Here is a 14,734-nt window from a genome sequence, read left to right as displayed (position 1 = left end):
TATAGTAGTAACTAAAAGAGTAAATTGTACTTCAACTCTCCGATGTTACTTCCGGAGTAAATAACTTCCATAGTAATTTAATTCTGTAGTATGGACTTCCTTAGTAAACGCTACTTCCGTAGTAATTTACTCCAAGATGGTGCATGCCACCCTAAGAGTAATGGAGTTTGAAATGCTGCAAGCTAATACGTGATAGGCTTCTTATTGCAAAACATTTGATCAGAGTGACTTGATATGTCATGTTATGATGTTCTGTGGTCTCTTATAAATGCTGTTTTATCTCTTATTTTGTGCAGTAACTTTTACATTCTCTACCTGTGGCTCTTTTCTGATGGTTGCAGTATTTTCATAGCACGACTAGTGCGTGTGAATGTAATGAAGAGTGCCATTCGTGTTGCTGTACCACTCCCCTAATGTGCCTCCTTGTGGCGGTTTATCGGTTTTTGCAGTTTCACTGTAACCATGTGTCCTTTGAGGATCCAAGCAGCATTTGGGCTGATGACCACCGTTAATTTGAACATTTACATATAGGAAAGGAACAAACAAGTCCCAAAGTCAAGTTTGGGGTGGCGGGAGAGAAGGGAATAAGAAAGGATTTTCTCCTTTTGTGTTAGTCCTGTGTTCTTATTCTCTTACCACCTGCATTTGTGTTGTGTTTGTACCAAACGAGTTGGCCTTACGGTTAGGGGCGCGCAGCTGTGAGCTTGCATTCAGGAGATAGTGGGCTTGAACCCAAAGATGGTTTTCCATTGTTTCCCATTTTCTCACCAGGCAGTTGCTGGGGCTGTGCCTTAATTAAGGCCATGGCCGCATCGTTGCCACTCCTAGCCATTTTCTCCCCTGTGGGTGGAGGCGGTAGAATAACACCCGTGGTATTCCGAGCCTGCCGTAAGAGGTGACTAAAAGAGGCCACACCGGGCAAGTTGGTTGTGCGGTTAGAGACACGTGGCTGTGAGTTTGCATCAAGATAGTGGGTTTGATTCCCACTGTCGGCAGCCCTGAAGATGGTTTTCCTTGGTTTCCCATTTTCACATCAGGCAATTGCTGGGGCTGTACCTTAAGGCCACGGCCGCTTCCTTCCAACACCTAGGCCTTTCCTATCCCATCGTCGCCATATGACCTATCTGTGTCGGTGGGCCATAAAGCCACAAAAAAAAAAAAAAAAGAGAGGGCCCCAGGGGGGGGAGCATTGATTGGCGACCATGGGGCCCTTAGCTGAGTTGTGGCATTGCTTTCACATACTTGTGCCAGGCTCCTCACTTTCATCTATCCTGTCAGACCTTCCTTGGTCAACTCTTATTCTTTTCCGACCCGGGTTTCCGAAGCCCTTTTCACGCCCTTCATGGCCCTTGTCTTTCTGTGGCCGATAACTTCATTTTTCAAAGTTTTGGATCCCTTCCATTTTTCTCTCCGATTAGTGTTAATCCTTGCCTCAAAAGCCAAGAATAACGGCGACAGGATCCGTTGTGTGGACCACATGACATCTCGTAATCTGCGGGCCTTCAGGCTGAGCAGCGGTCGCTTGGTAGGCCATGGCCCTTTGGGGCTGTTGCGTCAAGGAGGGAGGTTATTGGTGTTAATAGATGATGGTTTGCCTAGTTCTACTTCCTTTTAAAACAATAATCACCACCACCACTACCACCTTGTAGCTGTTCCCCATCCCATCATCACCATCAGACCTATCTTTGTCAGTTCGACGTAAAGCAAATAGAAAAAAGAGTCTTATGTTTCTTTCCTTTTCCTGTAGTTGTTCAGCTTTCTTCTTATCCTACACTTACCGCTCATCAAGGCTGAAGATCTGGCAACGAGTGTCGATGCCCGCCCTCCCGATGAAGCTGGGAAGCGGAAACCGGCTCATCCGGTGCCGGGAAGAACTTTACAACTGGAATAGATGAGGAGAGAACCTAACCATTTGTAGACGGTAAATAACTGTTAGGTTCTTCAGTCTCCCAAAACTACCTACCTGCAAGAAAATATATGGTAACAGTATTACACTTGAAGAAAACAGAAACAATGAATATAGAATGACATGTTTCGTTCTTAAAAGAACATCATCAGATGCTATCAAGTCGCACTCAGATATTTAGAAAAGTATAGACATTTATGTTCATTTCTTTTTAAATAATTACGAACTTGCAAATCTGGAACTTATCTTAATGAAGTTCTGTTTCTTTTCCACTCTAGCGTTCTGTTGTTGTTGTTTGAGTCATCAGTCCATAGACTGGTTTGATGCAGCTCTCCATGCCACCCTATCCTGTGCTAACCTTTTCATTTCTACGTAACTATTGCATCCTACATCTGCTCTAATCTGTTTGTCATATTCGTACCTTGGTCTACCCCTACCGTTCTTGCCACCTACACTTCCTTCAAAAACCAACTGAACAAGTCCTGGGTGTCTTAAGATGTGTCCTATCATTCTATCCCTTCTTCTCGTCAAATTTAGCCAAATCGATCTCCTCTCACCAATTCGATTCAGTATCTCTTCATTCGTGATTCGATCTATCCATCTCACCTTCAGCATTCTTCTATAACACCACATTTCGAAAGCTTCTATTCTCTTTCTTTCTGAGCTAGTTATCGTCCATGTTTCACTTCCATACAATGCCACGCTCCACACAAAAGTCTTCAAAAACATCTTTCTAATTCCGATATCAATGTTTGAAGTGAGCAAATTTCTTTTCTTAAGAAAGCTCTTCCTTGCTTGTGCTAGTCTGCATTTTATGTCCTCCTTACTTCTGCCATCGTTAGTTATTTTACTACCCAAGTAACAATATTCATCTACTTCCTTTATGACTTCGTTTCCTAATCTAATATTTCCTATATCACCTGCCTTCGTTCGACTGCACTCCATTACTTTTGTTTTGGACTTATTTATTTTCATCTTGTACTCCTTACCTAAGACTTCATCCATACCATTCAGCAACTTCTCGAGATCTTCTGCAGTCTCAGATAAAATAACAATATCATCGGCAAATCTCAAGGTTTTGATTTCCTCTCCTTGGACTGTGATTCCCTTTCCAAATTTCTCTTTGATTTCCTTTACTGCCTGTTCTATGTAAACATTGAAAAGGAGAGGGGACAAACTGCAGCCTTGCCTCACTCCTTTCTGGATTGCTGCTTCTTTTTCAAAGCCCTCGATTCTTATCACTGCAGACTGATTTTTATACAGGTTGTAGATAATTCTTCGTTCTCGGTATCTGATCCCTATCATCTTCAGAGTCATAAATAGCCTGGTCCAATCAACATTATCGAATGCCTTTTCTAGATCTACGAATGCCATATACGTGGGCTTGTCCTTCTTGATTCGATCCTCTAAGATCAGACGTAAAGTCAGGATTGCTTCACGTGTTCCTACATTTCTTCTGAAGCCAAATTGATCTTCCCCCAACTCAGCTTCAACTTGTTTTTCCATTCTTCTGTAAATAATACGTGTTAAAATTTTGCAGGCATGAGATACTAAACTAATAGTGCGGTAGTTTTCACACCTGTCAGCACCGGCTTTCTTGGGAATAGGTATAACAACATTCTGCCGAAAATCGGATGGGACTTCTCCTGTCTCATACATCTTGCACACTAAATGAAATAACCTTACCATGCTGGTTTCTCCTAAGGCAGTCAGTAATTCAGAGGGAATATCATCAATTCCAGGTGCCTTGTTCCTATTTAGGTCACTCACAGCTCTGTCAAACTCTGACCTCAAAATTGGGTCTCCCATTTCATCAGCATCAACAGCCTCTTCATGTTCCAGAACGAAATTATCTACATCGTTACCTTGATACAACTGTTGGATATGCTCCTGCCATCTTTCTGCTTTGTCTTCTTTCCCTAGAAGTGGCTTTCCATCTGAGCTCTTAATATTCATGCACCTAGATTTCCTTTCTTCAAAGGTTTCCTTGATTTTCCTGTATGCAGCATCTACCTTTCCCAGGACCATACAGCCTTCGACATCCTTGCACTTCTCCTTCAGCCATTCTTCCTTAGCTACCTTGCACTTTCTATCCACTTGATTCTTTAATCGCCTGTATTCTTTTCTGCCCTCTTCATTTCTAGCATTCTTGTATTTTCGTCGTTCATCAATCAGGTCTAGTATCTCCTGAGTTATCCACTGATTCTTAGTTGATCTTTTCTTCCTTCCTAACATTTCTTCAGCAGCCCTACTGACTTCATTTTTCATGACTCTCCACTCTTCCTCTACTGTGTTTCTTTCGGCCTTTTCATTTAGTCCTTGTGCAACATGTTCCTTGAAACGATCCAACACACTCTTTTCTTTCAACTTGTCTAGATCCCATCCTTTTGCATTCTTTCCTTTCTTCAATTTCTTCAACTTCAGATGGCATTTCATGACCAACAAGTTGTGGTCAGAGTCCACGTCTGCTCCTGGGAAAGTTTTGCAATCCAACACCTGGTTTCTGAATCTCTGCCTAATCATAATGAAGTCTATTTGATACCTTCCAGTGTCTCCAGGTCTCGTCCACGTATACAGCCGTCGTTTGTGGTGTTTGAACCAAGTATTGGCGAGGACTAAATTATGGTCAGTGCAGAATTCAACCAGCCGACTTCCTCTTTCGTTCCTTTGTCCCAATCCAAATTCTCCTACTGTGCTACCTTCTCTTCCTTGGCCTACCACTGCGTTCCAGTCTCCCATCACAATTAGATTCTCGTCACCTTTGACATATTGTATTAAATCTTCTATCTCCTCATATATTCTTTCAATTTCTTCATCATCCGCTGAACTAGTAGGCATATAGACCTGCACTATTGTGGTGGGCATTGGTTTGGTGTCTATCTTGACGACAATAATTCTTTCACTATGCTGGTCGTAGTAGCTTATCCGCTGCCCTATTTTCTTATTCATTATTAAACCAACTCCTGCATTACCCCTGTTTGATTTCGTGTTGATAATTCGGTAGTCGCCTGACCAAAAATCCTGTTCTTCCTGCCAACGTACTTCACTTATACCAACTACATCTAACTTTAGCCTATCCATCTCCCTTTTCAGATTCTCTAACCTACCACAACGATTCAAACTCCTAACATTCCACGCTCCGACTCGCAGAATGTCAGTATCCATCTTCCTGATGATCGCCCCCTCTCGTGTAGTCCCCACCCGGAGATCCGAATGGGGGACTAGTTTACCTCCGGAATATTTTACCCGGGAGGAAGCCATCATCAGTACATCTTTCATACAGAGAGAGCTGCATGTCCTCGGGAGGTGGTTACGGCTGTAGTTTCCCGTTGCTTTCAGCCGTGTAGCAGTATCAACACAGCTAAGCCATGTTGAGTATTATTACAAGGCCGTATCAGTCAATCATCTAGACTGCCGCCCTTGCAACAACCGAAAGGCTGCTACCCCCCTTTCGTTCTATGATTTTTAAACCCCACAAACCTACTACGCAGGCGTAGCAGGGGGAGAGGTGATACCCCCACGTGGCGCGTCCCAGGTGGCGGATAGGGGGGTCCTAACCGGCTTGCCGGCGGACTTGAGGGAAATAAAATACCTCTCGCGGACCAAACACCCTACCGCCTGTGGGTGGGGGACACAGACAGAGAATGCACCCACGGTATCCCCTGCCTGTCATAGGAGGCGACTAAAAGGGGCGACCGAGTAGTACCATAATGTGTGGAATACCGCAAGTCTACGCTACTTTTGATTAGTACCACAACATGACAAATAGTATGGTTCTATTTTCCTAGCAATAAGTACCATTATGAGGGGCCGATGACCTGGATTTTGGACCTGTTTCGACTACAAGCATCATTGATTCAGTATTGTGCTTTAGAAGCAGTCCCTTGGTCAGTAATACTCTTGTTTAACACTAGTTTCTGGGAATGGGGGCATTGCGGGTCGGATCCTCTGATTGTTTTAACTTCATCTCCATCCATTCATTCTTCGTCCTCATGTTTTTACATTCTGGTCAGTGGAGGATTATGGATTTTTAAATTGTCATAACATTTCGTCTCATTTCTTACCATTAGGGGCCGATGACTTATATGTTAGGTCCCTTTAAACAACAAGCATCATCATTAATATCATCATTTTTTTAAACCAGTGAACAGATGTGTTATTTGTTTTAGATTTCATCTGCTTGTCTAGTCAGCCTAGAGTAAAATGGAACTTGATGAGCAACCAACCAGATGGCGTAAAATTAAAAATGCCTGCACACGGTAGCTGAGGCAATTTATTATTTTTATACATCTTCAGTATCTTTCTGATCAAAAGAGGCATATGATCACTTGGTTATCCACCTTACTGAGATAATCACAACTGCAAACTGCAAACAGTTTCTATGTAAAAAAAAAAAAAAAAAAAAAAAAAACATATCTCCACTAAGATTGGCACTATCAAAAATACTGTCGTAACATAAAATTTTCAATATTAAATATACTGTAAAGTAAGTTCTGTATGAAACACTTCTAAATTATCTTGAAGAAGCCATTTTGACCTCATTCTCTGCTACTTTTCCACCTTCGGTCATAAACAGGTTTTGTATAAATTACAATTACATACTACTGTATATGGCTATTAATGGTTAAATTAGTAAGAAGGAAGGCGAGCTATTCAAGGCAGGGCGTGGCCTGAGTAGCTCAAACACTAAAGCTCTGGCCTTCTAAGTAATTCTGATATTACCTGCAGAAAAGATGTGAGAGTAGGCTGGCTTGTATTGATGTACTGTGATGATGTTGATGACAATAACGAGGGCAATGAGTCTGTAATGGAATTAACAGGCACAGGGTTTTCCACTGCCATTTCTTCACTTGTTACACTTTCACTGTTTCAGATTTTTTTGATAGGATGTTCATGCAACAAATTATTCAACAAATTAATTTAAAACACCACCTAATCTATACTTTATTTCTTGCCTTTTGGCTGAATTATAAAGACATTATCTATACAGGACATGTTTCGACCACTTAGTGGTCATCTTCAGCCGTGTTTAAATAGCTTAGATGAAACAATTTGAGTAGTAAGTACATTAAAATCTAAAATTACTTTCCCATGGGAACTTATAACTATTGCTGAAAATGCTGGAAAAGTGGGGAGGGGTGCGAGGGAGGGAATAAGGTGGGGATTTCAGTGATGTGGTGTGAAAAGGTACTTAAATTGCAATTTGCGCCTACAGTAATATTAAAAAACTTATTTTCTAATTGAACATATTTTAAAAAAATCTTAAAACATCTCTAATAAGGCACATTTTGTAAAAACACTAGGTGACTTGATCTTCTCTTGCTTATGTAAAAATCGATGTGTATAACAGTCTTCAAGTTTCTTACTGATTGTCAGTTGTGTTGATTATCTTCCTTGAAAGTTGCTTTTCATTTTTAGCAACAGGTTGTGTTGAACTGTCAATTTACAATGGTCCTATGGTGACTTCTCTATTAAGTTACGTGAAATGGCGGTCCTCAGATTTGGGCAGCTTGCCTCACGATCTGCAACCAGCAGAAGAATCATAAAATGTTAAAATATGTCATTGAACGAAATTGTTCTAATTTAGTTTGACCTCGGAAAGAAGGTGGTGATAAGGGTGTGTTGCTTTAACTCGCCTTATGATTATTGTGGAATTCGTACTGAACCATAATTTCTTTTCTTTCAATAACAGAATATATCGGCTCTATGGGAGCTCCGGCTTCAGGGATTTTAGCTATTATATACCTCGATTACCTAGAACACACTCGGATAGTAGGCTATATCTCTGGCTACACTACGTTGATGATACTTATGCAATAATAAATAAAGAACTTAATAACAGTCACAACATTCTAATTACCTTAAATAACTTAGACCTAGACATTAAATTGACAGAAGGAGAAGAATACGAATACGGCATACTTAATTTTCTAGACATTCAAATAGTTTGGGAAAACAAGAAGTTCCATTTTAAAATACACAGAAAACCCTCTTTTACACCAACCACAATACAAATGACTCCTTGCACCCTGTTTCACAAAAGAAGTCTGCTTACTATAGTTTCGTCAACAGGGCCTTTGAAATTCCATTAACAGAAAAAGACAGGAAGAAGGAACTAGCTTACATTCGCCAGCAAGCCCTTTTTAACAGTTATAGTTTGAAATTCATCAATAAAATCATTACCAAGTGCAAATATCAACAACAAATAAAATTAAAGCAGCAATCATAGAAAGCGAAGAAGTACGTCAAATTCACCTTTAATAACCCGAGGATTTACGAAATAATAAATTTCTTTAAGAAACACAACACCGAAGTAGCATTCTCAACTAACAGCAACACGAAACATAGATTCTTCAATCATAACAAGGTCAATAAACTTAAGGACGAATTTTAGGAGTCAGGCATTTATAGGTTGATATGCAATCAGTGTTAAAAAAAGTGGGACATTCAGGAAGAAGCTTTACAATTAGATATCAGGAGCATATTAATGCAGAGAAATACAGGAGATACTCAGCTATGGGAGCTCATATGAAAGAGGCAAGCCATGAATTCACTAACATTAAACAAGTTCTTCAAATCATTAGTAGGATTAATAAAGGAAGTCTTATGAACAACCTAGAAAATGTCCACATTATTCTCGACAAATTAGAGAAAAGAATGGAATTTAAAAGAAACGATGGACCAAAAGCACCTCCTATATGAGCATATAAGTAAATACATAGAATGGGTAAACAGAAGACAAATAAGACGAACAAGTAAAATAACCAAACACGATGTCACAGAAGCACAGCTAGTACTCCCTCCCCCTTCGCGAGACGTATTAGATGATGAAACAACCTTGCTTCCCTTCTCTCTGGCGAATCGTACAAACGAACAAACTGTGACACATTGCTATAACACTAGGTTGTGTACACGAAAACAGTCCCAAGGCAGCGGAGTATAAACAACATTCCAGAAAGGTGAATTAAGGCAACACACCCTTATCACCACCTTCTTTGCGAGGTCAAACTAAATTAGAACAATTTTGTTCAATGACACATTTTAACATTTTACAATTTTTCTGCTGGTTGCAGATCGTGAGGCAAGCTGCCCAAATCTGAGGACCGCCATTTCACGTAACTTAATAGAAAAGTCACCATAGGACCATTGTAAATTGACAGTTCAACACAACCTGTTGCTAAAAATAAAAAGCAACTTTCAAGGAAGATAATCAACACAACTGACAATCAGTAAGAAACTTGAAGACTGTTATACACATCGATTTTAACATAAGCAAGAGAAGATCAAGCCACCTAGTGTTTTTACAAAATGTGCCTTATTAGAGACGTTTTAAGATTTTTTAAAATATGTTCAATTAGAAAATAAGTTTTTAATATTACCGTAGATGCGAATTGTAATTTAAGTACCTTTTTATACACAACATGACTAAAATCCCCCCCAAATTTCAAGTATTAATAAGCATTAATTATAAGTTCCCATGGGAAAGTAAGTTAAGATTTTAATGTACTTACTACTCAAATTGTTTCATGTAAGCTATTTAAAGACAGCTGAAGATGACCACTAAGTGGTCGAAACATGTCCTGTATAGATAATGTCTTTATAATTCTGCCAAAAGGGAAGAAATTAAGTATCGATTAGGTAGTGTTTTGAATTAATTTGTTGAATAATTTGTTGATTGAATTCATCGATACGGTCATGAATTGGACAGCTTGCAATAGGATATTTATGTGCGGTAACAGCAATTTTATGATCTGAAGTGACATACTTCTTCAGGTTGCTAGTGTTGGGAAACTTTGCTCCTTGTGAGAAACTCTTTTTACAAATGCGGCAATTGGCATGATTATCACTGAAAAGATCCAATTGGAAATAGTTCCACACTTCACTCATATTTTACAAAAGCGTTAGATTTTCATTTCAAAATAGCAACTAACTTGAAATTTAAAATAATATAAAATCAAAATCACATTTCATGCTAAAGGTGCTGACTTGTTTACAGTATGTTTTGAAAGGAGGACTATTAATTTGACTGTATCATATGCACTCTTTGTATGCCTGTATCTGTTATACCAGTGTTCGTCAAGTCTTCTCTGACTTTGATGATCCACTTTGATACTTTCTGTGTATTCAAAGATCAGTTTAGTCAGTCAGGTACCCGGTGGTCTCTTGATATGCCTGTAGAATTTCAGTCAATGTCTTCATTGTTTTGTATATAATGTTCAATATCTGTTCAGTATAATTACCTGATTTTGTAAGTCATTTTGGACCTAGAGTAGGATATTTAATATTGCACATTATGTTTACAGATTCGCAGTGTGGCTGCACCTGAGTTGTGTGTTGATACCCTCAACGTTGGTGCAGATGAACGGTTCGGGCTCAAGAATTGTATCAAAGACACTCGTGAGCATGGAGAACAGGTAAGAACTTGTATTTCCCTTTAATAGCCTTCTGATTTTCACCGTGAGCAAACTAAGTACAACAATGATTCTCTGTTCAAACTTGTAATCTTGTTATCTTATGTAACTCTCACTGTCAACCTATTATGCTGATTAACTGTCTTCTCCTTTCTCTTCCTCTCCATCTTTTATCTGCTGCAGTTATATTCATTAGTCTTCTTTGCCTGTTTGCATCATGTTGCTTTCCTGTTTACATTAGGTTAGGTTAAAAAGGAAGGATCACTGCATGACTTTGCACTGTGACCTTCTCACTGTATAAGTGCACATTTAGTGATAAATGCTGTGAGAATACTAAGGGGACATTAGAAAATTCAGTTAGATCAATAAAGCGATTCACAAGAGCATGCATGGCTAAGGCTTCCCATTCGCGGTGTTTCATCTTCTGTATGACTTCCAGCACAAGAGGGATTCAGTACAATTTCAATCTTGTGTATATGTCCCTTTAGTCTGCAATGACCAGTGAACAGATGAGTTATTTGTTTTAGATGTGTTTTGCTCATATGAATTAGTTTATTTGGCCTTCTTTCATATAGGTCTTATATATGGACTTTTGCATACTTGCATCCTTGATATCCATTCTCTGACCTTAACTGGTCTATAGGAAAGTCCAAATTCTGGCTGTTTGTGGGAACCCTCCTTGGCCAACCTGTCAGCCCTTTCATTGCCCTGAACTCTTTCATGACGCAGCACCCGCATCAGTTTGACTGAATTGTGTTATGCCAGTTTCACGAGTGTATCTGGGCGTTCAAGTGCCAGTTTAGACTGAACCTTTAAGGACTGGAGGGCCTTCAGGCATTCACTGCCTCGGTACATTATAATAATGACATCTACCAGGCACTTGTTTCAAGGGCATGGCGGAATTGTATCGCGGGACAACTCATTCTAAATACGTCTTATGAGGTAGAGGATGAGATCTTCTTAGCAAGATTTTTTTTTTAAACAGCAAGCAAGACCATAGATGTAAATTGTTTTAATTCTTGACTTCATCCAAGAGATCAACAGTGGTTTTTAATATTAACTTTTAAATTGCTTCATGAACATTAAGGACAAACTTAAGAGCTGTTAATGCAATTTAGAGGAGCATTATAAAGGGAACTTTTATTGTGTGTGTGTTACATACCTGCTAAGTATTCCTGTTTTTCCGTAAAATGTACAGATTTTGCGTGTGTTTTATGGTTGTACGGATGAACAACGTTATTGTACAGATTTTGAATATCTGCGTTTGGTTTCATTTTCTGCGGTAAAATCGGATTTTTTGACTTTTGATAGTAGCTGGTAATACGAGATGCAGTGTTTGAAATTTGACCAGTAAATGTATTGATAATCACATTATGGATTATCACAGTGCTTTTGTCACCTGTTCTACCTCATCTGCTACTTCAATGAGATGTTCCCAAACAAGTAGCAAGCTGCAATTTTGAAGGAAAAAAGTCTGTGAAAAGAACCAGGCTGTGAATTTATATAAAACAATTTTGGTAACTGCCTCGTGCTTCGTAGCAGCTGAAAGGCTTTGCTTGTGTTCGTGTGTAACATTGGCGGTAGTTCTGAAACTCGTGGAATTGTGTGACGAATTTCTAAGCGATTTAGTAATGTTCGTAATAAGTTCAACTAAGAAACAATATTATCAGTCTTTTCGGGAGGCATATTCTGCTTAACTTCCTTGTTTTATACGATCGCGGAAAGTGTTCCCAGTGTTAAGTGGAAACAGATGAGCACTCATCAAGATGTAACTTTTTATAAGTATTTAATTTCAGGGGTGACCATAACATATACAGTAAAACGTCAATGCATTGTTTTTCAGGGGACAGGGGGAAAATGATGACGGATGCGGAAACACTATAAATGCGTGCAACATAAAAAAAATAGGGGGAAAGCAAAATAATAAAATACGGGTACTGTATTGGGACATTTTTCGTTATGTAAATATATTATTATTATGAAAACAACAATAATGGCACGTGGCCTCTGGAGCCGGGTGCAGGTCTTTCGAGTTGTCGTGTGATAGGCAGTCTACGCGCATATGAAATGCGGCCCTACCTAAGATGAATTCTAATGTTTAATTCAGCAGACAGCCCCCGAACCGTTGGAATTAACCAAGAAAAGTTAAAATCCTCGACCCAATCGAGACCCCTTGAACCAAAGGCCAACACGCGCTAATCATTTAGCTCATACTATACATCCCGGTACTGAGCTCGATAGCTGCAGTCGCTTAAATGTGGCCACGATCCAGTATTCGGGAGATAGTGGGTTCAAACCCCACTGTCGGCAGCCCTGAAGATGGTTTTCTGTGGTTTCCTATTTTTACACCAGGCAAATGCTGGGGCTGTACTTTAATTAAGGCCATGGCTGCTTTCTTCCCAGTCCTAGCCCTTTCCTGTCCCATCGTCGCCATAAGACCTATCTGTGTCGGTGCGACGTAAAGCCAATAGAAAAAAATCAACATACCTGTATCAAAATATTGCAACTATGATATAGGCCTACGAGATGAAAATAGTGTGACTTTTACGCTGCTTCGTTTCACGTTTCTTTACACGTTTCGTAATAATTGAAAACCTTTAATTTCAATTTTCTTATTTATTGCAAATTAAAGATATACGAGGACATTACGGCAATAACCGGTATTTAGGAAAAGATTCCGTAGACCCTTTGCGAACGATAGGTTAGATACCCAACGTGGTGCGGCTCCCGCAGCTCAGCTCAGACGATGGCACAGAAGTTAGAAATTCAACGCAGCACGTCTTGAACGATGTCACAGCGGCTTGTACGAAGCTGCCAACTTAGAAACTAGTTACAAGACTAGGCTATGAGAAAAGATTATTGGTCTGGCTTGGTTAGGTCCGGCTTGTAACAAGACTGTTGGGCAGAGGGCAACAACGGGGTCAACAGGCCTCTAGCATCCCACACACTCCACAAGATACGATGCGATAAATCTCCCTGTGACTAATTGAAACGTATCTGGTGCACTGCACGATTTTCTCTTCCTTTTTTTCAACAAAGTTTGCGGCCCTAGCCAGCCTATACCAACACAGAAAATGGTGGCAAATTTGAGTTTTACGCTGTCTATGTTTTCATTCTTGTAAATAAGAATACTTCAAGGGGCCGGTTAGTGGGCAGACTAATAACTCCGAATCGCTCGTACATTCTCGCGTAACAGGTTGCCACTATTATATGCTGAGAGTATTGAGCAGCCCCTCTAAATTCAAAAAAACTTGCAAATTATATTTTTCTTACGTATGATCGATCAGTGCAGGAAAATTGTGGCCAAGGAGAAATAATTTTTCGATGATAGATGCGATAAAACGATAGTTCGAGAAACGATAGATGCGGGGAAATTAACATGGGTTTATATGGAACATTTTTGGGACCGAATAAATTCAACAATGAATGCGGGAAAACAACAGTTCCGGGAATGCATCGAGGTTCTACTGTATTTGACTTGTATTAGTATTGTTTATAGTTCACCCCCTGTCGTCCTTTTTCATTATGTCTTAAGACTTTTACTAATATCTTGTCATGCACGTATTGTTAAAAAATTTCCGCTTAAGGATCTTCCAGATTTATCTTTTTGAAAGTTGGCAGGTATGGTGTTATTTTTTTAAAAAAAAATTTTTAACTACAGTAGAAGTCCATTATAGCAAGGATTCATAACAACGAAAAATTCACTCGCTATAGCGGATTGTCGTTATATCCGATTTTTGTATAAAAGTCAGGAAAACCGCCATACACATTAAAATCGATATGATACAGCAATCACTTTGTTCAAAACTTGCGCTTCCGCGGATGATATCCAAGCTACAGCTTACTGGTACTTGTTTGTTATTTTTCGAAATCTGATACTATGTGAAAGCGTGCGTTTAATTTAATTCTGAAAAAATTATAGTACCGTATGTCTCCGAATCCAAGACTACCCCCACTTTTTCCTTCAGAAATTTTAAATCAGGCTTAAAAGTGCTTTGTAAAATCATATGAATGTCTTGGTTGTAAAGATCGCATTTTTAGACTATTTTTAGACATCAAACATTGGCTTTCATTATGCCGTAAATTTTTTTTGGCTGCACACTTATTCTCTATTTCTGTGGGTTTAATGACCATTATCTTAAAATTGGTATCATAATACCAAAGAGAACCTGTTGAAAATTTGCCGTCAATACCTATTCCATGCGTCTCTACAATACTTCAATGACAAAAATTTCATTGTTTGGTCCGTATTGAATCCAGATTCACAAACTAATGAATTAAAGTATAGGGATCCACATATTCAATACAAATTATGTGAGAGTTATTAAGTCACCACATTATTATTTATTATATGGTACTAGTTTCGGCATAGTGAATGCCATCATCATCCAAATAGGGAATTTACAAAGACATATAA

The 14,734-nt window shown here is 39.2% G+C and overlaps 1 protein-coding gene across 2 annotated transcripts in view; it reads left to right on the top strand.

Annotated features, from left to right (window-relative positions):
• Positions 1-14,734, top strand: part of LOC136866575 (N-acetylgalactosaminyltransferase 6) — a 377,415-nt gene that overhangs the window by 307,571 nt on the left and 55,110 nt on the right. For both annotated transcript variants that reach the window (XM_067143666.2, XM_067143665.2), the window contains exon 10: positions 10,210-10,320. In XM_067143666.2, coding sequence (XP_066999767.1) covers positions 10,210-10,320 — 111 coding nt within the window. The remainder of the gene's footprint in view (positions 1-10,209; positions 10,321-14,734) is intronic.

This window comes from Anabrus simplex, chromosome 3 (genome assembly GCF_040414725.1).
Source record: "Anabrus simplex isolate iqAnaSimp1 chromosome 3, ASM4041472v1, whole genome shotgun sequence".
Taxonomy (NCBI): domain Eukaryota; kingdom Metazoa; phylum Arthropoda; class Insecta; order Orthoptera; family Tettigoniidae; genus Anabrus; species Anabrus simplex.
This window is presented reverse-complemented; position numbering and strand designations above follow the sequence as displayed.